Source organism: Oryzias latipes, chromosome 16 (genome assembly GCF_053564925.1).
Source record: "Oryzias latipes strain Hd-rR chromosome 16, Olatipes_Hd-rR_3.1".
NCBI lineage: Eukaryota > Metazoa > Chordata > Actinopteri > Beloniformes > Adrianichthyidae > Oryzias > Oryzias latipes.
This window is the reverse complement of record NC_136252.1, coordinates 15,720,075-15,746,897: the sequence shown is the minus strand read 5'-3', so window position 1 is coordinate 15,746,897 and position 26,823 is coordinate 15,720,075. Positions and strand designations below refer to the sequence as shown.

The window sequence follows — 26,823 nt, the reverse complement described above, 5'->3', positions numbered from 1 at the left end:
ATTTATGCATATATAAAAGATCACTTTGAATATGGTGCAATTGTCAAACTGTATTCATAAAAAAATCATAAATGCTGAATAATAAACAGCATCTACATGAAGATATATGTGAAAATTAATAAAAAAAATGTCTTATCCATGTATCACTGCATTTCCAACTTCCCTTTAGAGCTGTCTGTGGCAGAAACCTTTTGACAATAGTTTTTTCCTTTGATTACCTTTTCTTTTTTTCAACTTTCGTCTGATTTTAACCTTTAATCCACTAAATACAAGTGATCAAACAAAATATAGTCCAAATAAAGGTTGGTAAGTAAATCCTTTTAGTACAAAATTTCACATGGTGGTAACCATGAATCCAGAGGACCTGGACACAACTGAGCTCCTTCTGGATACACTTTCCAACAGATCTGTGGTGGAAATCGGCAACCACTTCTTCAGCATTTGTAGGGTTCGTCTCATAAACTTTTGCCCCACAAAGGCATATATAATGGGATTCAGGCAGCAATGAGTGTAAGCAAATGCTTCAGTCACTGACTCTGCCAGTCTCAGGTTTTTGTCGCTATCACATGTTTGAGGGATTATATTATGTGAAAGCAAAAAGTTCAAGAAAAGGGAAATGTTGTATGGCGCCCAGAACAAGAAGAAGACTCCCACTATAGAGATGATCAGCTTAACAACGCGGTGCTTCTTTGCAGTTTTCATCTTCACCAGTACAGGAATGATCCTGGAGTAGCAAGCTACCATCAGCAACAAAGGCAGGATTAGACCCAGTATGTTTTTCGCAAACAGGTCATAATGATACCAATCTTCATTTTCAGGGAGTAAATGACATTCGTCATTTGTGACTTTTGTAAAGATGAAAGACGGCAGAGAAACACAGGCGCTCAAAATCCAAGAGGTGAGGGTCAGAGCGATGGTTAGCCTCATTGTGCGGTATTGTGCTACTTTGTGACTGTGCAAGATAACAATGTAGCGGTCAAGCGTTAAGATAATCATGAAGAAGATGCTGCTGAAGAAGCCTGTACAGTGGAATCCTGACAAGATGCTGCACATGAAGTTTCCGAAGGTCCAATAGCCTTTTACTAAGACGTGTGAGTAAAAAGGCAGTGTGATCACGAAGAGGAGGTCAGAAAGAGCCAGGTTGAAGAGACATATGTCCGTCAAGTTGCTCTGCTTCCAGTGCTTCACCAGGACACAAACCACAAGGCCATTACCTTTAGAAAAAAGACATTGTCTTAGGTTACATGCACATGTTATTTTTTCACACACACCTTTAAACATTGCATATATTTTCCTATATTGACAAAATATGTCTTTTGTCTGCAAAAGGGATAGAAGTCATTGCAATGCAACTTATTATAAAACGTTTAACAGTTAATTTTGAAATATAAAGATTGCCAGTGCTTTGACCGGTGCTGTTCACACACTTACCAAGGAGACCCAGGGCAAACACCAAATTGTACAGAATAACCACAATCCCAGTGTTGGTAACATCCACAGAGTCATAGTCGCAAAAATTATAGATCCCCGTAGGTAGAGATGTGAGGTTGAACATAAATGTCCAATTTTCTGAAAAAAAAAAAAAAAAAAAAAGGTTGTCATCGTTTACATCCTAAAACAGTTCAGACAAATAAGTTCTAATCGGTTTTACAGCTGAAGCACAAAGCGGGACAATTTTAACAACGTCCAGAAGCAAAGTGAAGAAAATACCACTTTAAAGCAGAATTTAGAGCTCTCTAGTTTAACAGGGTTCTGTCATTTATAGTCTGTCTTTAGGTAGAAAGTTTCAAATAATTTCTACTGTCAAAAAGATATTTTAGATTTCAAACTTAATAAAATTAAAATGCATCATGCCATTACATGGAACCCATCTGCCAAAAAGACAAACACTGTAAATGGGGAATGTCCCCTTACAATAAGGAGTACCACCTTCTGATTTTTTTGTGAAGCATTGGAAGCTTGCTCACTTTTTTGGTTTACTTGTATTTTTGTTTCATTCTTAACCCTTGTGCTATCCTATGACCCCACCCTTACATTGACGTGTTCTCCCTACCATGACAAAGGTGGATAAAGTTGGCAAGGATGTAATCCATGGACACCAGTGAAATTCACAAATCATTGAAGAAAAAATGTTCAGCGCACTGTCTTGTGGGGTCTAGATGACCCCAATCCCAATGTTAAAGTGCCTAGGATAGCACAAGGGTTGAAGCCCGGTGATAATATTTTTTATCTAGATAAGAATGAATTACTATTTACAGAATTTCAAAAATTGCTAAACTAACCTTATTTCTCAAGACTAAGGTTTAGTTTGTCAGAGTCAATATGAATCATTGGAGTTTGTTAGCCTAACGCTGACAGGTCATCAAACAGGTGTTGTTTGTGAGAAACTTTATTTCGGTTATGTTAAACAAACAAACTTAAAAACATCAACATAAACATTGACACTGATCAATGTCAACATAAACATTAAAAATAATAATAATAATAATAAATAAATAAACATAACATAAACATTGAACAAAATTAACCGAAAAAGGTGTTGGGTGAAGCCAAGGCTTATTTCCCCAACCCTGAATACAAACATTACATCTACCTACAAACTGTTAGAACCTTAAATCAGAAAAGAAAAAAGATGAAAAAACCAAAAACAAAACAAACACTTCTCAAAATGACCTCACAACCACCAAAGTCTCTCAGTCCAGAAGGTATTTTTGAAACATTTTAACTTTATACATTTTCTTAAAGTGCAGTATGGATTTTGCATTTTTCAGTTCGTCTGATAATAAATTCCACATGTTGACCCCCTGAACAAAAACACTATTTCTTAATGCGTTAGTTCTGACCACTTTCTTTTTAAACATATCTTTACCTCGAAAATCATAATTATCAACTTTTATTTCGAACAAACTCAGTATTTTGGCAGGTACACATTGTTTTTTAACTTTAAACATAAAAATTCCAGTAATAAGATAAACTAAATCATAAAATTTTATTGCCCTTAATTTAGGAAATATTTGTTTTGTGGATTGATTGTATGAAGAGTGGTTTACAATTCTAATTGCTTTTTTTTGCAGAATAAAAATAGGTTTTGTATTTGACTTGTAACTATGCCCCCAGATTTCTAAACAATAGGTCAAATAAGGAATCATGAAGGAACAATATAGAATATACAATGTAGCTGTGTTTAAAAAATATTTGACTTTATGTAGGATGGCTAATGATTTGGACAATTTAGAGAGAATATAAGTTATGTGTGGTTTCCATGATAATGTATGATTCAAGATTACTCCCAGAAATTTTATTTCATTTACTCTTTCAAGAACAACATCCTCAATTTTTAACTCAGAGATGTTTTCCCGTTTTCTATAGCCAAATATAATGTACTTGGTTTTATTTTGATTTAAAGACAGTTTGTTTGAATCAAACCATTGTTTGATTATGGATAATTCTTTTGTTATGTCTGAAAGAAGCTTTTCCAGGTTATCTCCAGATAAATACAAAGTAGTGTCGTCAGCATATAAAACACAATTTAACAAATCAGAAACTTTACAAAGGTCGTTTATGTATAAAATAAATAATATAGGACCCAATAGGGACCCCTGGGGTACTCCACATGTAACAGGACACATATCAGATTTTTCGTTATTGAAATAAACATACTGACATCTGTTAATAAGATAACTTTCTAACCAGGAATATGCTATTCCTCTAAAACCATATTTCTGTAACCTACTAAGTAACATAGTGTGATTTAATGTATCAAATGCTTTTTGAAGATCAACAAAAACGCCTACAGTAAATTTCTTCTTCTCTATCGAGGAAGAAATATGATCAACTAGATGCATTATCGCCATTGAAGTAGATCTACCAGCCCTAAAACCATATTGATCCTCATGCAATAAATTAAACTTTCCAATAAAATTATTCATTCTTTTAACAAAAAGTTTTTCTAATATCTTGGAGAATTGGGATAATAATGAAATTGGTCTGTAATTTGTAAATATATGGCGATCTCCATTTTTAAAAATGGGAATAATTTTTGCTATTTTCATGTTATTTGGAAAAATGCCCTCCCTAAAAGACATGTTAAATATATGAGTTAGTGGTTCAACAATGAACTCAATTGTGTTTTTAATTAATGACATATCAATGTCATTCCAATCTTTGGATCTTTTATTTTGAAATGTTCTTACAATTTCTAGTATTTCATTTGAACTAACCTCAGACAGAAACATTGAGAACTTGTTTGATTGGATACTAAGTTCTTTCAATTTCTTTATTGGCTCTTTTATTTCCATTGCAAGTTTATTTCCAACATTAGCAAAGTATTCATTTAATTCATTTGCAATAAGCATTGGGTTTCTGATCTGAATATCATTTTTTTTAAAATAACTTGGATACTCTTGTTTCTTATTGTTTTTTTTGGTTAATTTGTTTATTATTTTCCAAGTCTCTTGCATGTGTAATTTGTGTTGCTCAATTAACTTATGATAATACTGTTTTTTAGAATTTCTTATTATATTCACCAATTTATTAGGGCCCGAGCACGGAGTGCAAGGACCCTATTGTATCTGTTAGGTTTATTATTATTATTATTATTATTAGGGCCCGAGCACGGAGTGCAAGGACCCTATTGTATCTGTTAGGTTTATTATTATTATTATTATTATTATTATTATTCTTCCGACTTTTCCGTCGCCTTTTTGAGGCCTTTAACATACCCCAAAACTCACCAAATTTTGTATACACATCAGGAGTCGCGAAAAATTTCATATTTTATAGGAGAACGGCATAGGTAAACAAAAATGGCTCGATAGCGCCACCTGCAAAATTTGTTTTCGCGAGCACCTCCATATGCTTTATAGTACAAACCTGATTTTAACAGGGCATGTTCATCGGATAGAAACCTACAAAAAAGTCTCTTGGGACCAAGCTGTCAGTCGCACAGGAAGTCTGATATTTTGATGACAATATGTCATTTTTGCTTCATTTTGGACATTTGCAGGCCTCGCTCTAGAACGAACTCCTCCTAGAGATTTGAGAGTAATGACTCCAAACTTTGGTTTTGTAAACTAAACACATGTCCGATGTTAAATTGCAAAGCTTTTAAGTTTTTATGGATGTTTGTGACCATGGCGGCGCGTCAAAATTGGAGGTCGTTTCGAAAACACGCCATGAAAAGAAAAATGGCCATTACTCAGCCATGCATAATCCAATCTGATCCAAAATTGATGTGCATGATTGTAGTCTGACCCTGAACACATCAGCAGTGAAAAAATCTGGAAAAAGTGTAGCGCCACCTGCTGGCAAGAGGAAATGACATGTTTTACTTGGAGCATCACTGCTCCCAGTAGGATGAGCCGACACACCTGAAAATGACGTCCACCTGTTGAAAAGCCATTGAAGTTTACTCTGACAAAAAACCATAACTTTCAATGCGGGGGTGTGGTCGTGACAGAGCGGCAAAGTTGGGCATCTCGCCATGCACACAAAAGTTGCTCTCACGTGCACATTCCTTGTCCAATCTCACTGAAATTCAATGGATATGATGAAGCTTCTATTCTGAACCCATGGATATGACAATCTTGGACGAGCTCTATAGCGCCACCTAGTTATTGCATTGGGCACATTCTGCCCTGTATTTTCTCTTTGCTTTGTCCGATGTGCATGAAATTAAAACTGGAGATACTCTGAAGGGTCCTCTCTCATAATCTGAAGTTTCATGGGTGTACACCTGACGGTGCCTGCGTAACAGGAAGTGGTCGATTATGTGCACCCAAATAATAGAAATTTATTATAAATCAGCCGTTTGTCTCAGGAAGCTGAGATTTCAGAATTAGATGCCTTTAATAACCTCCAGCTTTGATATGTAACACAAAAGGGTCTATGAGAAACTTCATACCTCTTTTTTTCCTATGCAATTTGGGACTGAACAAAGATTTTTAGCATAAATTCTGTTTAGGTTATCAGCACCAAAGACTACACTTTAATAGGCATTTATGTGCTACTGCTTCCTAAAAAAATTCAGAATGATTGAAGTTACAGGTGACATCTTAGAGAGCATTACATCCAAAAAGGTCCGAAAACGTCTTTTTAGGCAAAACTACAAACACCTATTTTTTTTCATAACTTAATCATCATATATCAACACCATTTATTTTTTTAAATGTAGGGATCTGTGTTTGCTGCCTTCCATATTTTTTTCAGAAGTCCAGGTGAAACAGATGATTTAAAAAAAATCCTGATTCATCCCAAAACCTGTGCTTTTTCCGTCTGGACTCCAAACAAGTGTGTTTTAAAATTACTTATGCTTCAAATATCCACACCAAGTTTCACACGCATATAGCTGAACATGTCTAAATGCTTCTTGAATATTCTTTACAGATATAAAATGAACTGGTCAACTGTAGGATGTCATTTCCTCTTACATGCTTCAGTTTTTTCCTCATGCTGCAGCCTGCTCCTCAATCCGCCCTGTTGCTGGAGTCAAATTTCACCCCCCCCCCCCCCCCCCCACACACACACACACCAGCTGCCTATTCATATGCTAACTAACCCAGAGGTGAGGTGACAAGAGTTTAGACACAAGAGGGAGGGCAGACTGCTTTTTCATTTGTTTTGTATGTCTTTCATAGATTTTTATGAATAATCATTGCTTTTCTAGTCATGTAAAATGCAATTAACTTAATATTTTATCTTTTTTTTTTTACAAACAAAACATATGAATGTGCTCCAAAACAAAACCCAACTCTCAGTACAGTTCTACAGATGTAACATAAGACTTAGACAGTAAATGTCTCTTTTATCCTTTTTTAATCAATGCTGCAACTTCTTTTCCTTAATATAAATCCAATGAAATTGAACTACAAAACCAAAAAACACAACGTATAGCAAATTTCTCTAAATAAATTATGTGTATATACAATATGTAGCACTTTTAAACAAAATAATAACAAATCCTTCCAATACAAGCACAGAAAAATGGAACACAAAATTTAAAACCCAAATTTGAAATGGCAATTTTAAAAAGATAATTTTTTCAGCCTGCTAAAAGTGCACAATTGGAAAAGCTCTTTTATATAGACAACTGTTTGGTTGCTTAGAGCTCTAAATATAAAAACAATGCCTTTATGGACGTGGCACGGATGGCACGGATGTTCAGCAGGGTAAACCCCAGGAAAGCGGCGGGACCTGATGGAGTTCCCGGAAAGGTTCTGCGGGCCTGCGCCGATCAACTCTCCCAGGTCTTCACAAAAATCTTCAACCTGTCGCTAGCTCAGGCTTTCATCCCTGCTTGCCTGAAGTCATCCACTATCATCCCGATACCCAAAAAGTCCTCATCCACAGCCTTCCTCACGGACTTCCGCCCAGTTGCACTCACTGCTGTCATCACAAAGTGTCTGGAGCGGCTGCTCCTGGGACACATCAAAGACTCCCTCCCTCCAATCTTCGTCCCCCACCAGTTTGCTTACAAAGCAAACAGATCAACGGATGATGCCATTTCCATCACCCTCCACACTGCGCTGAGCCACCTGGAACACAGAGACACCTACGCCAGGATGCTCTTTGTGGACTATAGCTCAGCCTTTAACACAATCATTCCTGACATTCTGGTCAACAAACTGTCTGAACTAGGACTCCACCCACTCACCTGCTCGTGGATCAAGGACTTCCTGACAAACAGACCACAGACAGTCAAACTTGACCCCCACCTCTCCTCCACCCGGACGCTGAGCACAGGCTCCACACAGGGATGTGTGCTGAGTCCTCTGCTGTACACACTGTACACAGCAGACTGCAGACCAGCCCACACCAGCAACACCGTGGTGAAGTTTGCAGACGACACTACTGTGGTGGGGCTGATCTCTGGGGACGACGAGACGGCCTACAGAGACGAAGTCCTGAAACTCTCAAGGTGGTGTCAGGCTAATAACCTCATCCTGAACACCACCAAGACCAAGGAGATCATCCTGGACTTCAGAAAAAACAGAACAGATCCACCCCCACTCTACATCGATGGAAACTGTGTGGAGAGGGTCCACAGCTTCACCCTCCTGGGCACCACCATCTCTGCTGACCTCACATGGTCTAACAACACCATGACTGTCATCAGGAAGGCCCAGCAACGCCTGCACTTCCTGAGAAAACTTAGGAGGAACGACGTCAGCCAGGAGCTGCTGGTAACGTTCTACCGCTCAACCATTGAGAGCATTCTGTCCTATGGCATCACAGTGTGGTTTTCCCACTGCACTGAAGCAGAACGGCAGAGTCTCCAGAGAATGGTAAAGACAGCGCAGAGGATCATCGGCTGCCCCCTCCCCTCACTGAAGGACATTTACCAGTCTCGCTGCCTCAGCAGAGTGACTAGCATCACCACTAACTCCACCCATTCTGCTTTCCCTCTGTTTGAACTGCTGCCCTCTGGAAGGAGGTACAGGTCCATCAGAACCAGGACAAACAGACTAAGAAACAGCTTTTTTCCACAGGCAATTATCATACGGAATGCACATACGTCCACCAACCACACCTCACTCTAATTTTACTACAATGCGTGCAATATCCTGACTGTCTAACCGGGTCACTGTGCAATAACTTGATATTTATTAAGCTGTGCTCACAGCAACTCATGTAATTCCTTTCTATTTTATTCACAAATATTTAATATTTAACAGTTTCTGTCCATATTGTTCATTTTTGTTAAGAGTTGTAAATACAGTATTTCTTTTTCTATTCTATTTTTATTTTTATTTTATGTAACTCCTTCACTCCAAGGCTGCTGCAATTTCATTGTATCCCCATGTACAATGACAATAAACGATTCTGATTCTGATTTTATCACTTAGACACAGATGGAGAACCATATCAACTGGATTGGTAACAGCAACAACCACCGACCAAGCCGGCAAGCCCTGGCAGAAAAGATCCCCACAAGAAACACTGCAGGCTGTTCCATAAAAAATATAGTTTTACCATTGCCTTGCAGATCACAGTTGAAGTGGTTTAGTTTTCCTAAAAAAATTCAGAATGATTGAAGTTACAGGTGAACTTTTAGACAACATTTGATCCAAAAAGGTCCGAAAACGTCTTTTTAGGCAAAACTGCAAACACCTATTTTTTTGCATAACTTATCTTTCAAATATCAGCACAAAAAAATTAAAAACGGTAGGGATCTGTGTTTGCTGCCTTCCATATTTTTTTCAGACTTAAAAGTGTAACAGATGATTTATAAAAAATCCTTTTTCATCCAAAAACCTGTGTTAAATCTGTCTAGACTCCAAACAAACATTTTTTTATGGTAACTTATGTTTCAACAATCGACACCAATTTTCACAGACCTATAGCTGAACATGTCCCATAGCTCCCTGAATATTTTCATAGATATAAAATGAACTGGTCATTCTAACATCTGGCATTCTAACATCTAACATCTTACATGTCAAAGCCTCTCTCAGCCTGGCTCTGCTGAAGGAGTCGTGTTACAACCCCGCCCCCTCCTGCTGGGACCCCTGCTATGTAAATTAGCAAGCAGTGAACAGAGAGATGAGGAGTAAGAATGGCCATTACTCAGGCATGCATAATCCAAAGACAGCCAGTTAAACACTGAAAGACATATTTTTTCGGTATGTCTTTCATACATCTTTAGTATTAAAAACTCTCCAAGATGAATGTGCCTGACTCCACCTGCAGGTGGATCACAGACTTCCTGACGGACAGACAGCAGTAAGTGAGGCTGGGGAAGCTCGTCTCAGATACTCGGACCACAAGCACCCGATCCCCCCAGGGCTGTGTCCTTTCACCCCTGTTACTCTCCCTGTACACAAACAGCTGCACAGCTGGTCACCTGTCTGTCAAACTCCTGAAGTTTGCTGACGACACCACACTCATCGGCCTCATCTCTGACGGAGATGAGTCGGCCTACAGGAGTGAAATAGCCAGGCTGGTGTCATAGTGCAGCGCTAACAACCTGGAGCTTAATGCTCTGAAGACAGTGGAGATGACAGTGGACTTCAGGAAGGCCCCAGCCCCCCTCCCCCCTGTCATCCTCTGTGACTCCCCGGTGACCTCTGTGGAGTCCTTCTGCTTCCTGGGAACCATCATCAGCCAGGACCTCAAGTGGGAGCAGAACATCAGCTCCATCACTAAGAAGGTCCAGCAGAGGATGTACTTCCTGAGGCAGCTGAAGAAGTTTCACCTCCCTGAAAAGATGCTGGTAGACTTTTACACCGCCATCATCGAATCCACCCTCACGTCCTCCATCACAGTCTGGTTCGCTGCGGCCACGGCCAGAGACAAGGCCAAGCTGCAACGCGTCATCCACTCAGCAGAGAAGGTGATCGGCTGCCACCTCCCGTCTCTCCAGGAGCTGCACATCTCCAGGACCTGGAGGCGGGCAGCCAGGATTGTAGCCAACCCCTCTCATCCAGGACATAATCTCTTTCGGCCCCTCCCTTCTGGCAAGAGGCTCCGGTCCATCAGGACCAGGACCTCGCGCCACAAGAACAGCTTCTTCCCCACTGCAGTCAGCCTGCTGAACAGTACCCCAACTCCCCCAGGTGACCCCCCCTCCCCCCCCCCCGCCCACCAAAGGACTGTCGGTGCCACTTACAGGCCCCACCATCCCAGCCCATCTGTGCTCCCACTTTAATTCACCTTACTCTACTGTATATAGTGTGTTGTTGTTGTTAACTTAATTTTTAACTTATTCTTAATTGCACTATACACCAAGTCAAATTCCTCGTTTTGTAAAGTGCGCTCTACTGAACCTGCCAATAAAACTTTTTCTGATTTCTGATTCTGATTCTGATTCTATTAATCATTGTTTTTTATTCATTCAAAATGCAATTAAATCAATATTTTATCTTTTTTCTTTTCCTTTTTCTTTTTTTTTTTATCTCTTATATCCTTTTTTATAATCAATGTTTGAACTTCTTTTCCTTTCTATTGTCATGGTTTCAGTTTGTTGTCTTTTTTTTCGCTTTAGTTCTTGTTCTGTCTTGTTTGGTTCTGTTTCCTGTTTTATTTTGAAAGGTTTCCTGTATTGTCATGTTTCTTGAGTTTTACTTCCTTTGGTCCCCATCTGCACTAATCGTGTTCACCTGTGTCTTGTCTGCCCTGTCTGTATATAAGTCTTGTCTCTGCCTTCCTCCTGTGCTGGTCCATTAACTTCTGCTCATGTTGTTCACGTCTTCTTGTCTGGCGTCCATGTCCCTTGCCATGCCACAGTAAGTTTTTGTTTTTAGTTTTGTCATCCTGCTCTGCAGCGCTTTTTGTTAGTTAAATAAACCCACTTGCCCTGAACCCGTTTGCCTCCCGTCTCTGCGCCTGGGTCCTACCTGCTCTCGAGCCTCCCCCCCACACGACATCTATACATCCAATGAAATTAAACTACAAATCAACAAACACAACTGATAACAAATGTCTCTAAAAAATGATGTGTATATTTGCAGAACCTTAAAAACACCAAACAAATAACAAATGCTTCCCAATTAAAGCACAAAAAATGGAACACAAAATGTAAAACCTAAGTTAGAAATTGCAATTTGAAAAAGATACTTTTTTCAGCAGCTTTTCAAAATCAATCACCAATTCTACTCTTCTGTGGATGAAACAAAGAACTCCAGAACAATGAAGCCATTTCTCTAAGTCTCTCTCACCTTCAGTTTTAAACAAGGTCTGTGAAAATCCACCATACATTGGTCACATGAACTCAGAGACCTGCTAAAAGTGCACAATTGTAAAAGCTCTTTTATATAGACAACTGTTTGTTTGCTTAGAGCTCTAAATATAAAAAAAATGCTTTTCTATCACCTAGACACAGATGGAGAACCATATCAACTGGATTAATAACAGGGTGGCATGTTTAGACAACATGAAGCTGTCCATCACATTTTTGACCTAAACATGTAAACACATCCTTGGCTCTGCGGTTAGGAAATGGTATTTGGGAATCTCTTTATACCAGGAGCCAGCCTGGCCATTGGAACATCGCCACAGTGCCCATCCAGACTGGGACAGCAACGGGGTCCACTTCAGAGCCGTGAGCTGCTGTGTTTAACTCCAGCTGTCCCAGCAAGGGAGACAACTGCAGCAACATCCACTGACCAAGCTGACAAGCCCTGGCAGAAAAGATCCCCACAAGAAAAACACTGGCTAAGGCAGGCTGGTCAAAAAAAAATAGTTTTGCCATTGTCTTGCAGCTCGCAGATCAAGTGGTTTAGTTTTCCAGTAATGTCAGTCAAGAATGCAAGTTCAGATTCACCATATTCATATTCACCATATTCAACAGACATCTCCTCCAATAGCACCTTAAAAATCCTGTGCTGTTTTGCTTTGCAGCTGAGGTTGTTTACGATTTTCAGAATAAGAGTCATTATATGTCCAGAGCCAATCACTTCTGCACATAAGGCCTGCTGGTGAATGACGCAGCAGTAATGCAGACATTTTGGAAAGTCTGGGTCAGCTTTACAGTGAGTGATGAAACCTGTTTGTCTATTGATCATAGCAGGAGTCCCATCTGCAGTCACTGCTACCAGCTTTTCTAATTGTACCTTTTTCTGCACAAAAACTCCTTCACCGTGTTATACATTTCAACTCCTCTTGTAGTTGTCTGTTAGGGCAGATGTGTCAGGAGTTCTTCTCTTGTGGAAACCAAAAGCTATGCTGTACTGTTGCCGTCCACAGACTCATCACACTGGACGTTAACCACCTGCACTTTGCAAGATCCCGGTCCAGCTAATTGGCCAAGTTATCAGACATAGCTGACACTCATCTAGACATTGTAGTGGAAATTGAATGAGTTCTATTGTTCTCATCCTTAGGGACAGTGATAGCAATTATCATCATTGCTTGAATTTTTTTCATGCTATATGCAAAAGTCTTTGTCCCTTAAGGCAACAGATTACAGCCCCCCCCCCCCCCCCCCCCCAGGCTGCTGTCGTATTAACAATAGCTTGGAGCTCCAGAATGGACAAGAAAAAACGACGAGAATGGCTCGAGCAGGGCGTTGCTCACGGGGCGGTCGCTCGTGCCATGCGGTCGCACGTGCTCGGGCCCGCTAAATGCTACTTGTAGCTTTAATTATTATTATTATTATTCTTCCGACTTTTCCGTCGCCTTTTTGAGGCCTTTAACATACCCCAAAACTCACCAAATTTTGTATACACATCAGGAGTCGCGAAAAATTTCATATTTTATAGGAGAACGGCATAGGTAAACAAAAATGGCTCGATAGCGCCACCTGCAAAATTTGTTTTCGCGAGCACCTCCATATGCTTTATAGTACAAACCTGATTTTAACAGGGCATGTTCATCGGATAGAAACCTACAAAAAAGTCTCTTGGGACCAAGCTGTCAGTCGCACAGGAAGTCTGATATTTTGATGACAATATGTCATTTTTGCTTCATTTTGGACATTTGCAGGCCTCGCTCTAGAACGAACTCCTCCTAGAGATTTGAGAGTAATGACTCCAAACTTTGGTTTTGTAAACTAAACACATGTCCGATGTTAAATTGCAAAGCTTTTAAGTTTTTATGGATGTTTGTGACCATGGCGGCGCGTCAAAATTGGAGGTCGTTTCGAAAACACGCCATGAAAAGAAAAATGGCCATTACTCAGCCATGCATAATCCAATCTGATCCAAAATTGATGTGCATGATTGTAGTCTGACCCTGAACACATCAGCAGTGAAAAAATCTGGAAAAAGTGTAGCGCCACCTGCTGGCAAGAGGAAATGACATGTTTTACTTGGAGCATCACTGCTCCCAGTAGGATGAGCCGACACACCTGAAAATGACGTCCACCTGTTGAAAAGCCATTGAAGTTTACTCTGACAAAAAACCATAACTTTCAATGCGGGGGTGTGGTCGTGACAGAGCGGCAAAGTTGGGCATCTCGCCATGCACACAAAAGTTGCTCTCACGTGCACATTCCTTGTCCAATCTCACTGAAATTCAATGGATATGATGAAGCTTCTATTCTGAACCCATGGATATGACAATCTTGGACGAGCTCTATAGCGCCACCTAGTTATTGCATTGGGCACATTCTGCCCTGTATTTTCTCTTTGCTTTGTCCGATGTGCATGAAATTAAAACTGGAGATACTCTGAAGGGTCCTCTCTCATAATCTGAAGTTTCATGGGTGTACACCTGACGGTGCCTGCGTAACAGGAAGTGGTCGATTATGTGCACCCAAATAATAGAAATTTATTATAAATCAGCCGTTTGTCTCAGGAAGCTGAGATTTCAGAATTAGATGCCTTTAATAACCTCCAGCTTTGATATGTAACACAAAAGGGTCTATGAGAAACTTCATACCTCTTTTTTTCCTATGCAATTTGGGACTGAACAAAGATTTTTAGCATAAATTCTGTTTAGGTTATCAGCACCAAAGACTACACTTTAATAGGCATTTATGTGCTACTGCTTCCTAAAAAAATTCAGAATGATTGAAGTTACAGGTGACATCTTAGAGAGCATTACATCCAAAAAGGTCCGAAAACGTCTTTTTAGGCAAAACTACAAACACCTATTTTTTTTCATAACTTAATCATCATATATCAACACCATTTATTTTTTTAAATGTAGGGATCTGTGTTTGCTGCCTTCCATATTTTTTTCAGAAGTCCAGGTGAAACAGATGATTTAAAAAAAATCCTGATTCATCCCAAAACCTGTGCTTTTTCCGTCTGGACTCCAAACAAGTGTGTTTTAAAATTACTTATGCTTCAAATATCCACACCAAGTTTCACACGCATATAGCTGAACATGTCTAAATGCTTCTTGAATATTCTTTACAGATATAAAATGAACTGGTCAACTGTAGGATGTCATTTCCTCTTACATGCTTCAGTTTTTTCCTCATGCTGCAGCCTGCTCCTCAATCCGCCCTGTTGCTGGAGTCAAATTTCACCCCCCCCCCCCCACACACACACACACCAGCTGCCTATTCATATGCTAACTAACCCAGAGGTGAGGTGACAAGAGTTTAGACACAAGAGGGAGGGCAGACTGCTTTTTCATTTGTTTTGTATGTCTTTCATAGATTTTTATGAATAATCATTGCTTTTCTAGTCATGTAAAATGCAATTAACTTAATATTTTATCTTTTTTTTTTTACAAACAAAACATATGAATGTGCTCCAAAACAAAACCCAACTCTCAGTACAGTTCTACAGATGTAACATAAGACTTAGACAGTAAATGTCTCTTTTATCCTTTTTTAATCAATGCTGCAACTTCTTTTCCTTAATATAAATCCAATGAAATTGAACTACAAAACCAAAAAACACAACGTATAGCAAATTTCTCTAAATAAATTATGTGTATATACAATATGTAGCACTTTTAAACAAAATAATAACAAATCCTTCCAATACAAGCACAGAAAAATGGAACACAAAATTTAAAACCCAAATTTGAAATGGCAATTTTAAAAAGATAATTTTTTCAGCCTGCTAAAAGTGCACAATTGGAAAAGCTCTTTTATATAGACAACTGTTTGGTTGCTTAGAGCTCTAAATATAAAAACAATGCCTTTATGGACGTGGCACGGATGGCACGGATGTTCAGCAGGGTAAACCCCAGGAAAGCGGCGGGACCTGATGGAGTTCCCGGAAAGGTTCTGCGGGCCTGCGCCGATCAACTCTCCCAGGTCTTCACAAAAATCTTCAACCTGTCGCTAGCTCAGGCTTTCATCCCTGCTTGCCTGAAGTCATCCACTATCATCCCGATACCCAAAAAGTCCTCATCCACAGCCTTCCTCACGGACTTCCGCCCAGTTGCACTCACTGCTGTCATCACAAAGTGTCTGGAGCGGCTGCTCCTGGGACACATCAAAGACTCCCTCCCTCCAATCTTCGTCCCCCACCAGTTTGCTTACAAAGCAAACAGATCAACGGATGATGCCATTTCCATCACCCTCCACACTGCGCTGAGCCACCTGGAACACAGAGACACCTACGCCAGGATGCTCTTTGTGGACTATAGCTCAGCCTTTAACACAATCATTCCTGACATTCTGGTCAACAAACTGTCTGAACTAGGACTCCACCCACTCACCTGCTCGTGGATCAAGGACTTCCTGACAAACAGACCACAGACAGTCAAACTTGACCCCCACCTCTCCTCCACCCGGACGCTGAGCACAGGCTCCACACAGGGATGTGTGCTGAGTCCTCTGCTGTACACACTGTACACAGCAGACTGCAGACCAGCCCACACCAGCAACACCGTGGTGAAGTTTGCAGACGACACTACTGTGGTGGGGCTGATCTCTGGGGACGACGAGACGGCCTACAGAGACGAAGTCCTGAAACTCTCAAGGTGGTGTCAGGCTAATAACCTCATCCTGAACACCACCAAGACCAAGGAGATCATCCTGGACTTCAGAAAAAACAGAACAGATCCACCCCCACTCTACATCGATGGAAACTGTGTGGAGAGGGTCCACAGCTTCACCCTCCTGGGCACCACCATCTCTGCTGACCTCACATGGTCTAACAACACCATGACTGTCATCAGGAAGGCCCAGCAACGCCTGCACTTCCTGAGAAAACTTAGGAGGAACGACGTCAGCCAGGAGCTGCTGGTAACGTTCTACCGCTCAACCATTGAGAGCATTCTGTCCTATGGCATCACAGTGTGGTTTTCCCACTGCACTGAAGCAGAACGGCAGAGTCTCCAGAGAATGGTAAAGACAGCGCAGAGGATCATCGGCTGCCCCCTCCCCTCACTGAAGGACATTTACCAGTCTCGCTGCCTCAGCAGAGTGACTAGCATCACCACTAACTCCACCCATTCTGCTTTCCCTCTGTTTGAACTGCTGCCCTCTGGAAGGAGGTACAGGTCCATCAGAACCAGGACAAACAGACTAAGAAACAGCTTTTTTCCACAGGCAATTATCATACGGAATGCACATACGTCCACCAACCACACCTCACTCTAATTTTACTACAATGCGTGCAATATCCTGACTGTCTAACCGGGTCACTGTGCAATAACTTGATATTTATTAAGCTGTGCTCACAGCAACTCATGTAATTCCTTTCTATTTTATTCACAAATATTTAATATTTAACAGTTTCTGTCCATATTGTTCATTTTTGTTAAGAGTTGTAAATACAGTATTTCTTTTTCTATTCTATTTTTATTTTTATTTTATGTAACTCCTTCACTCCAAGGCTGCTGCAATTTCATTGTATCCCCATGTACAATGACAATAAACGATTCTGATTCTGATTTTATCACTTAGACACAGATGGAGAACCATATCAACTGGATTGGTAACAGCAACAACCACCGACCAAGCCGGCAAGCCCTGGCAGAAAAGATCCCCACAAGAAACACTGCAGGCTGTTCCATAAAAAATATAGTTTTACCATTGCCTTGCAGATCACAGTTGAAGTGGTTTAGTTTTCCTAAAAAAATTCAGAATGATTGAAGTTACAGGTGAACTTTTAGACAACATTTGATCCAAAAAGGTCCGAAAACGTCTTTTTAGGCAAAACTGCAAACACCTATTTTTTTGCATAACTTATCTTTCAAATATCAGCACAAAAAAATTAAAAACGGTAGGGATCTGTGTTTGCTGCCTTCCATATTTTTTTCAGACTTAAAAGTGTAACAGATGATTTATAAAAAATCCTTTTTCATCCAAAAACCTGTGTTAAATCTGTCTAGACTCCAAACAAACATTTTTTTATGGTAACTTATGTTTCAACAATCGACACCAATTTTCACAGACCTATAGCTGAACATGTCCCATAGCTCCCTGAATATTTTCATAGATATAAAATGAACTGGTCATTCTAACATCTGGCATTCTAACATCTAACATCTTACATGTCAAAGCCTCTCTCAGCCTGGCTCTGCTGAAGGAGTCGTGTTACAACCCCGCCCCCTCCTGCTGGGACCCCTGCTATGTAAATTAGCAAGCAGTGAACAGAGAGATGAGGAGTAAGAATGGCCATTACTCAGGCATGCATAATCCAAAGACAGCCAGTTAAACACTGAAAGACATATTTTTTCGGTATGTCTTTCATACATCTTTAGTATTAAAAACTCTCCAAGATGAATGTGCCTGACTCCACCTGCAGGTGGATCACAGACTTCCTGACGGACAGACAGCAGTAAGTGAGGCTGGGGAAGCTCGTCTCAGATACTCGGACCACAAGCACCCGATCCCCCCAGGGCTGTGTCCTTTCACCCCTGTTACTCTCCCTGTACACAAACAGCTGCACAGCTGGTCACCTGTCTGTCAAACTCCTGAAGTTTGCTGACGACACCACACTCATCGGCCTCATCTCTGACGGAGATGAGTCGGCCTACAGGAGTGAAATAGCCAGGCTGGTGTCATAGTGCAGCGCTAACAACCTGGAGCTTAATGCTCTGAAGACAGTGGAGATGACAGTGGACTTCAGGAAGGCCCCAGCCCCCCTCCCCCCTGTCATCCTCTGTGACTCCCCGGTGACCTCTGTGGAGTCCTTCTGCTTCCTGGGAACCATCATCAGCCAGGACCTCAAGTGGGAGCAGAACATCAGCTCCATCACTAAGAAGGTCCAGCAGAGGATGTACTTCCTGAGGCAGCTGAAGAAGTTTCACCTCCCTGAAAAGATGCTGGTAGACTTTTACACCGCCATCATCGAATCCACCCTCACGTCCTCCATCACAGTCTGGTTCGCTGCGGCCACGGCCAGAGACAAGGCCAAGCTGCAACGCGTCATCCACTCAGCAGAGAAGGTGATCGGCTGCCACCTCCCGTCTCTCCAGGAGCTGCACATCTCCAGGACCTGGAGGCGGGCAGCCAGGATTGTAGCCAACCCCTCTCATCCAGGACATAATCTCTTTTGGCCCCTCCCTTCTGGCAAGAGGCTCCGGTCCATCAGGACCAGGACCTCGCGCCACAAGAACAGCTTCTTCCCCACTGCAGTCAGCCTGCTGAACAGTACCCCAACTCCCCCAGGTGACCCCCCCTCCCCCCCCCCCGCCCACCAAAGGACTGTCGGTGCCACTTACAGGCCCCACCATCCCAGCCCATCTGTGCTCCCACTTTAATTCACCTTACTCTACTGTATATAGTGTGTTGTTGTTGTTAACTTAATTTTTAACTTATTCTTAATTGCACTATACACCAAGTCAAATTCCTCGTTTTGTAAAGTGCGCTCTACTGAACCTGCCAATAAAACTTTTTCTGATTTCTGATTCTGATTCTGATTCTATTAATCATTGTTTTTTATTCATTCAAAATGCAATTAAATCAATATTTTATCTTTTTTCTTTTCCTTTTTCTTTTTTTTTTTATCTCTTATATCCTTTTTTATAATCAATGTTTGAACTTCTTTTCCTTTCTATTGTCATGGTTTCAGTTTGTTGTCTTTTTTTTCGCTTTAGTTCTTGTTCTGTCTTGTTTGGTTCTGTTTCCTGTTTTATTTTGAAAGGTTTCCTGTATTGTCATGTTTCTTGAGTTTTACTTCCTTTGGTCCCCATCTGCCCTAATCGTGTTCACCTGTGTCTTGTCTGCCCTGTCTGTATATAAGTCTTGTCTCTGCCTTCCTCCTGTGCTGGTCCATTAACTTCTGCTCATGTTGTTCACGTCTTCTTGTCTGGCGTCCATGTCCCTTGCCATGCCACAGTAAGTTTTTGTTTTTAGTTTTGTCATCCTGCTCTGCAGCGCTTTTTGTTAGTTAAATAAACCCACTTGCCCTGAACCCGTTTGCCTCCCGTCTCTGCGCCTGGGTCCTACCTGCTCTCGAGCCTCCCCCCCACACGACATCTATACATCCAATGAAATTAAACTACAAATCAACAAACACAACTGATAACAAATGTCTCTAAAAAATGATGTGTATATTTGCAGAACCTTAAAAACACCAAACAAATAACAAATGCTTCCCAATTAAAGCACAAAAAATGGAACACAAAATGTAAAACCTAAGTTAGAAATTGCAATTTGAAAAAGATACTTTTTTCAGCAGCTTTTCAAAATCAATCACCAATTCTACTCTTCTGTGGATGAAACAAAGAACTCCAGAACAATGAAGCCATTTCTCTAAGTCTCTCTCACCTTCAGTTTTAAACAAGGTCTGTGAAAATCCACCATACATTGGTCACATGAACTCAGAGACCTGCTAAAAGTGCACAATTGTAAAAGCTCTTTTATATAGACAACTGTTTGTTTGCTTAGAGCTCTAAATATAAAAAAAATGCTTTTCTATCACCTAGACACAGATGGAGAACCATATCAACTGGATTAATAACAGGGTGGCATGTTTAGACAACATGAAGCTGTCCATCACATTTTTGACCTAAACATGTAAACACATCCTTGGCTCTGCGGTTAGGAAATGGTATTTGGGAATCTCTTTATACCAGGAGCCAGCCTGGCCATTGGAACATCGCCACAGTGCCCATCCAGACTGGGACAGCAACGGGGTCCACTTCAGAGCCGTGAGCTGCTGTGTTTAACTCCAGCTGTCCCAGCAAGGGAGACAACTGCAGCAACATCCACTGACCAAGCTGACAAGCCCTGGCAGAAAAGATCCCCACAAGAAAAACACTGGCTCAGGCAGGCTGGTCAAAAAAAAATAGTTTTGCCATTGTCTTGCAGCTCGCAGATCAAGTGGTTTAGTTTTCCAGTAATGTCAGTCAAGAATGCAAGTTCAGATTCACCATATTCATATTCACCATATTCAACAGACATCTCCTCCAATAGCACCTTAAAAATCCTGTGCTGTTTTGCTTTGCAGCTGAGGTTGTTTACGATTTTCAGAATAAGAGTCATTATATGTCCAGAGCCAATCACTTCTGCACATAAGGCCTGCTGGTGAATGACGCAGCAGTAATGCAGACATTTTGGAAAGTCTGGGTCAGCTTTACAGTGAGTGATGAAACCTGTTTGTCTATTGATCATAGCAGGAGTCCCATCTGCAGTCACTGCTACCAGCTTTTCTAATTGTACCTTTTTCTGCACAAAAACTCCTTCACCGTGTTATACATTTCAACTCCTCTTGTAGTTGTCTGTTAGGGCAGATGTGTCAGGAGTTCTTCTCTTGTGGAAACCAAAAGCTATGCTGTACTGTTGCCGTCCACAGACTCATTACACTGGACGTTAACCACCTGCACTTTGCAAGATCCCGGTCCAGCTAATTGGCCAAGTTATCAGACATAGCTGACACTCATCTAGACATTGTAGTGGAAATTGAATGAGTTCTATTGTTCTCATCCTTAGGGACAGTGATAGCAATTATCATCATTGCTTGAATTTTTTTCATGCTATATGCAAAAGTCTTTGTCCCTTAAGGCAACAGATTACAGCCCCCCCCCCCCCCCCCCCCCCCCAGGCTGCTGTCGTATTAACAATAGCTTGGAGCTCCAGAATGGACAAGAAAAAACGACGAGAATGGCTCGAGCAGGGCGTTGCTCACGGGGCGGTCGCTCGTGCCATGCGGTCGCACGTGCTCGGGCCCGCTAAATGCTACTTGTAGCTTTAATTTTTATAATTTTTATATGTATTTTCTGCTTCTTTACTTTTTTCTCTTACAAACTGTCTGTATAGTGCATTTTTCTTTTTACAAGCCTTTTCAATACCTTTGGTTATCCAAGGCTTTTCGTTATTTTTTTTATGACTAATTTTAATTTTTGGACAGTTTAAATTATAAAGCTCTATGTATCGATGCAGAAAGGCATCATAAGCCTCATTCACATTGGTAGAAGCATAGATTTCATTCCATGTTTGATTACATAGAGCCCTCCTAAATGAATCAATGTTATCAGAACTGCAACACCTTATCCATTTTCCCTGGGTCTGTGTATACATTTTCTTTGAAGACACATTTTTCAACACTGCAAACACAGGCAAGTGATCAGTAATATCACAAAACAGAAGGCCTCCCAAAATTTCTTTATCAGTTCTATTTGTGAATATGTTATCTAGCAACGTTGCTGATTCTGTGGTTATACGTGTAGGCTTATTAATTATTGGGCATAAACAGTTGCCATACATTGAGTTGATAAACTCTCTTGTTTGATTTAAACCAGTTGGATTGATTAAATCTATGTTAAAGTCACCACATACTATTTTTATTTTATTTGTGCCCATAGTATTTAAAACTTCAGACATTTTTTCATTGAAGTTGGCCATATTTGTTCCCGGTGGTCTATACACGCAACTAATCCATATCTTTTTTGAAAGACCATCTTCTATTTCTACTGTGATACATTCCAGAACATTATCAATAGTGTAAGATAATTCATCGACAATTTTGCTATTTATTGTTTGTTCAATGTATAGAGCCACTCCTCCACCTTTTCTTTTATTTCTATTGGTAGTATAAAGCTCGTACCCCTCAAGGTTGACTTCCACCATCTTGTTATCATCAAGCCAAGTTTCTGATACAGCAATCACATTAAATCTTTTTAAAGATTTAAGAAACAATTCTATAGAAGAAAAATTCTTATATAAACTTCTGCTGTTGAAGTGAATAACTGATAAGCCTTCTTGAGTGTCCACATTGCTGTTAAACTGTTCCACTGTATAATAATTACAACTAATTTCAAGATCATTATAATAGTTTGAGTCCGGGTCAATGTCATTTTCAAAGTCATGCTTTGTGTTTTCAGATTGATCTTGGATGTATGAATCAGACTGATTTTCTGTACACAGCAATAAGTGATCCTTTGTAGCCGAGTTAACTTTGCAACTTGTTTTATTTTTCATTGTATTGTCTGTCATAATTATCAGGCATCCAGTCCAGTTTGAACAGTCCCAAACCCGATCCCAGCATACCTTCTTATTTCAGTCATTTGAAACGGTCCAGTTCTTTCATGTTCCTTATCATCATTGTTACAACCTGTGGGTTTCTGAAAGACTTTTACATTCTGCACATGACACCTGTGTTCTGCGTGTTGATTTCTTTCATGTGTTAACATTATATGATCTACTTTTATCTACTCAAAAAGGATGTTGATTTAAGTTGTTGAAAAACAGAAAGAAATTGTAGTCTGATAAACTTTGATAAAATTCAAAATATTGAAATACAAGATTTAACAACTTCATGCATATAAATATTTGATCAAGAAGAAAAAGATTAACTACTGCTAATTTATTGAAATGTGTATTTAAATCATGTTAATTGTTAAAATCATAAAGTAAATCCTATAAATAGCCAAAAAGACTGAAGAACAGGCTTAAGATGTGATAAAAATGCAGCTGCTGAGATTTAGTCACCTGCCATGGTTGTTCTTCAAGGATGGCTTCTTTACAGATGTAGATTCCAAATCAGGACTTTTGAGACCTCTCGCAAATTCAGCCTGTGTGGAAGTCAAGCTTTCAATTGTGAAGTGATGAAGTATCTGGCAATGTCAAGTTCTCATTTAAAAAGTAGAGCAAGAATAAGCATTTCTATTTGATCTAGAAGAAAACAAGACATAAAGGGGTAGAAAGAGACTGATCCTTATCAGAAACCCACTCAGTTCACATTTCAGACTTGGTTGACTGAAACAGTCAACAAATGAAATGGTAATATAGGGCAAAGAACCGCAATGCAAAGCTCAAAAAACCAAAAATGGGAACAAAAAAAAAACACGTAATTTTGAACAAATAGACACATAAGCACCAAGTATGGGATTAGATGGCACATTCCTTTGTATAGTTTACATGGCACATTCCTTTGTATAGGTTGCAATGGCTAACCTTCTCTATATGTGTTCAAAATAAAATTTTAAAAAATTAGTAAAAATGAAAAAAATTAAAATATACCAAGTAGCACTTTACTAATACTTAAACACAAACATTGCAAATACATAATTTCATTATGTTGGGTGTAGAACAAAGGCTTTCATGGCACATAAACTAGTTTGTTTAGTTTCTCTTCAGTCAAGTTGACGAACACCAACTACTTCCTTACATCACCTTTTTACTTTTTTCTTCTTCAAACTTTATTTGTTTATGCAGAAATTGTACAAAATCTCCATCAAATCACAGATATCAGTTGAAATAAAGGTAATTTTGCATAATCTTCTTTTTTAATTGAATAAAAGAGCTGAAAACAAAACAAAACCAGAAACTATCAAAAAACCCACAAAAAACAGAACAAAACAACACCAAAAAATGACACACCAAACTGCACCAACCCTCTCTATTAAAGCTTTACAAAATATGACAGGTTTCATACAATTCTAACTTAACACATGCCCAGATTTCTCATAGGAGTATATTAAAATAAGCAAAAAGTAACCATGTCCATGAGATAAGATCAGAGAAAAGGGAGCCCCCAGAACAAGTGATTTAGTCTGGAAAGGAAAAGAATTGTTCCTGCTGTACTGTTTGGAATAATGGACGCCACCTTTGTTCAAATTTATCAAAGGAACCATGCAAGGTCATTCTAATCTTTTCCAATTTGAGGAAGCTTTTTACATAAAAAAAAATAAATCCAATTTCAGTTTTGCATAATTTTGCGTTGCATTGGTGACCTCTTGTGGTTGAAAATTATTCTTGGGTGCTTTATAAGACCAAAAAGCTAACATGTTTTGAAATTTTAATTCTAAGCATTATTACGTTGCATGTGGGACACTTGTTAATAAGACTTGAATTTACTCCTGTATGTTTAACTTTTATTTTTAAACTTGTAATTATGATGTTTGCGCCTCTGCTCTCCAGCTGATGCTCAACATGTTGCTTTTGTTTAATTTGTTGACAGACTCTTCTGTACCTTCAAGAGCTCAAAAGTTCCTTAAAACATTAGATTAAAATTACTTTACCTTTACATTTTGTTCCTAATTGTTCTGAAGGTCTTCATTACCTTCCAAATTGTCCCTTTAGGAGTTAAATACGACAATCCAAGTAGAGACAGACGCAGGACAAAAGTGGGGTTTGAGAGTTTGGAGGAAGTTGGTTTGTCGCCAGATGCACAGAGGAGTCTGAAAGTCAGATAAGCTTAAGGTCAATATTAATCTTGAGTCCAAGTCCAAGGTGCAATATGACCCTGAGTCTTTCCTGACACAGGCTGAACAATAATCCGGCGAGGTGCAGCACAGAGCAGATGACGTCACTGGATGAGCAGGGGTTCAGACTGAACACATGACGCTGGAATTCTCCTGAGTGGCGATGGACGGCGATGAGAAGCACTTCTCAGCAAAGTAATGAGGCAAGGAATCCAAACACTCCTCAATCTCCCAGGTTGAAGCAGAGGAGGAGAAACAAGCTAGAAACTTCCTAAAGGGACAGGCAGACCTCTTAACAACAAAGGGTCAGAAATGTGAGTTGATTGAAGATATTCACAAAAAAGCGCTGGCAGTGAAGGAGTGAACCCGTGCCTCTTACAAAACTGTTGGATGGCTGCACAGGTGAGCAAAATCAGAGTGGAGGAAAAAGGAGGCTAAACGTGAAGGTTCAGGACAGAATCATGACATTGTTTTTGTTATCCAAGTGTACAGATAGGACCTCTATTCACAACAAAAACAGAGACAAGTTGTCTTGTAAATGGATTGAACTATTTGGAAATTCTACATGCGTTGTTGTTGTTCACCTCTGAAATATCTCTTCAGGGGTCGCCACAACAAAGTAGCTTTCACTGATTTGAACAAGTGGTTTGGCAGAGAGTTTAATGCAGGATGCTCTCCCTGACACAACCCTATATTTTATCTAGGCTTGGGACTGGTACAGGGAGACCCAGGCCGAATCTGAATTCATCCCCTACCCCTCTGGCTTCTCCCAATTGCTCCATTTGAAGGGGCATTTGGAGCTTTAGTGGTTGGACGTAGCGAAAAAATGCATTTCTTTATGTGGGTGTGGTCTGTAACACAGAAGTTCACATTTTAATGTAAGTAATGTCTTTTTTGATTTTGCATGACTTGCACAATTTTGCATGACTAATAACATCGTTCTAAAACCAATGTTATTATGCATTTCCCGAGCACTGGCAGCTGTGCCCTAACATAGATGACCAGCGACTATTCTTGACATCATTAAGTGGTAGTAATGTCTGAATTTGAAGGGACTATTTTTTCCATATATCTCCACTTGTCTCTTGCCTTCGCCCAGAAGTGGCCGGGATAGGCTCCGTCAACCCTGTGACCCCGTAGGGGTAGGTAAAAGCTATAGGGGTAAGGAATTAGTTTGGATTTGGCTCCAGACTTGGGCCCCAGACTTGTGACCACATGGCCCCAAGGGTTTTGCTCAAGGACCAGGACAGGATGAAGGTCATTGGGCCCCATGTGCCGGTCCTGCACTTAACCAGCTGAGCAATCCGGCTGCCACATATACAGTCTGAGAGGCTATGAGTAAAAGTTGCATGAACAGTATTTTTTTTTAAATGACACGGTATGGAAAATGGAAAAAAGAAGTAATTCTGTCTTTTATAAGCAAATAAGAGATACAAAAACGCATGGAATTTTTAAAGGCACTGATGTTATGGAAGTATAGTTAGTAAGTCTGAGAGATATTAAGCTTTAGTAAATAACTGTAAAGTACCCTCATGCATCCCTAGAACAGTGCAGTCAGCCGCCTTCTTCCTTCACAGATGCTTAATAGATCGTGTCAGATAAGATGTCAAAAAAACTGCAGTTTCCGCTTTTTAAAGGAAGCGTAAAACAACATCAAGCATCATAAAGAAGATGTCGATACCTACGTTAACTTTTATGGACCATAAACACACACAAAAAAACCATAAAACTGCTAAAAGATTGTACATAAAAAAGGGTTTCTCAACAGAAATGATTTTTTAAAAGTTTCAATATATCGGCACTAGTTTTGGAGAACATTTCTTAATGTACTCTACTGGAAAAAAAAAACCTTATTTATCTTTTATTTAGCTCACTTCTTTATAA

The 26,823-nt window shown here is 40.0% G+C and overlaps 2 protein-coding genes across 2 annotated transcripts in view; both read right to left on the bottom strand.

The window, feature by feature from the left end:
* The window catches only part of LOC144984540 (uncharacterized), a 100,754-nt gene that overhangs the window by 48,273 nt on the left and 25,658 nt on the right, over positions 1 to 26,823 (bottom strand). The gene's annotated exons all lie outside the window — the stretch shown is intronic.
* LOC101163845 (C-C chemokine receptor type 1-like) lies at positions 209 to 24,875 on the bottom strand. Its single transcript, XM_078933363.1, has 4 exons — positions 24,757 to 24,875; positions 23,225 to 23,307; positions 1,432 to 1,569; positions 209 to 1,214 (listed from the first exon to the last, which is right to left on the bottom strand). Exons 2-4 carry the CDS (start codon positions 23,229 to 23,231, stop codon positions 334 to 336), a joined length of 1,026 nt encoding a protein of 341 aa, XP_078789489.1. The 5' UTR covers positions 23,232 to 23,307; positions 24,757 to 24,875; the 3' UTR covers positions 209 to 333.

What these genes read in the sequence shown, in the direction of transcription:
- LOC101163845 (XM_078933363.1), bottom strand. An exon ending in GTTTGCCCTGGGTCTCCTTG is followed by an intron (nt 1,215 to 1,431) that starts GTAAGTGTGTGA and finishes TTTTTTCTAAAG; the next exon opens with GTAATGGCCTTGTGGTTTGT.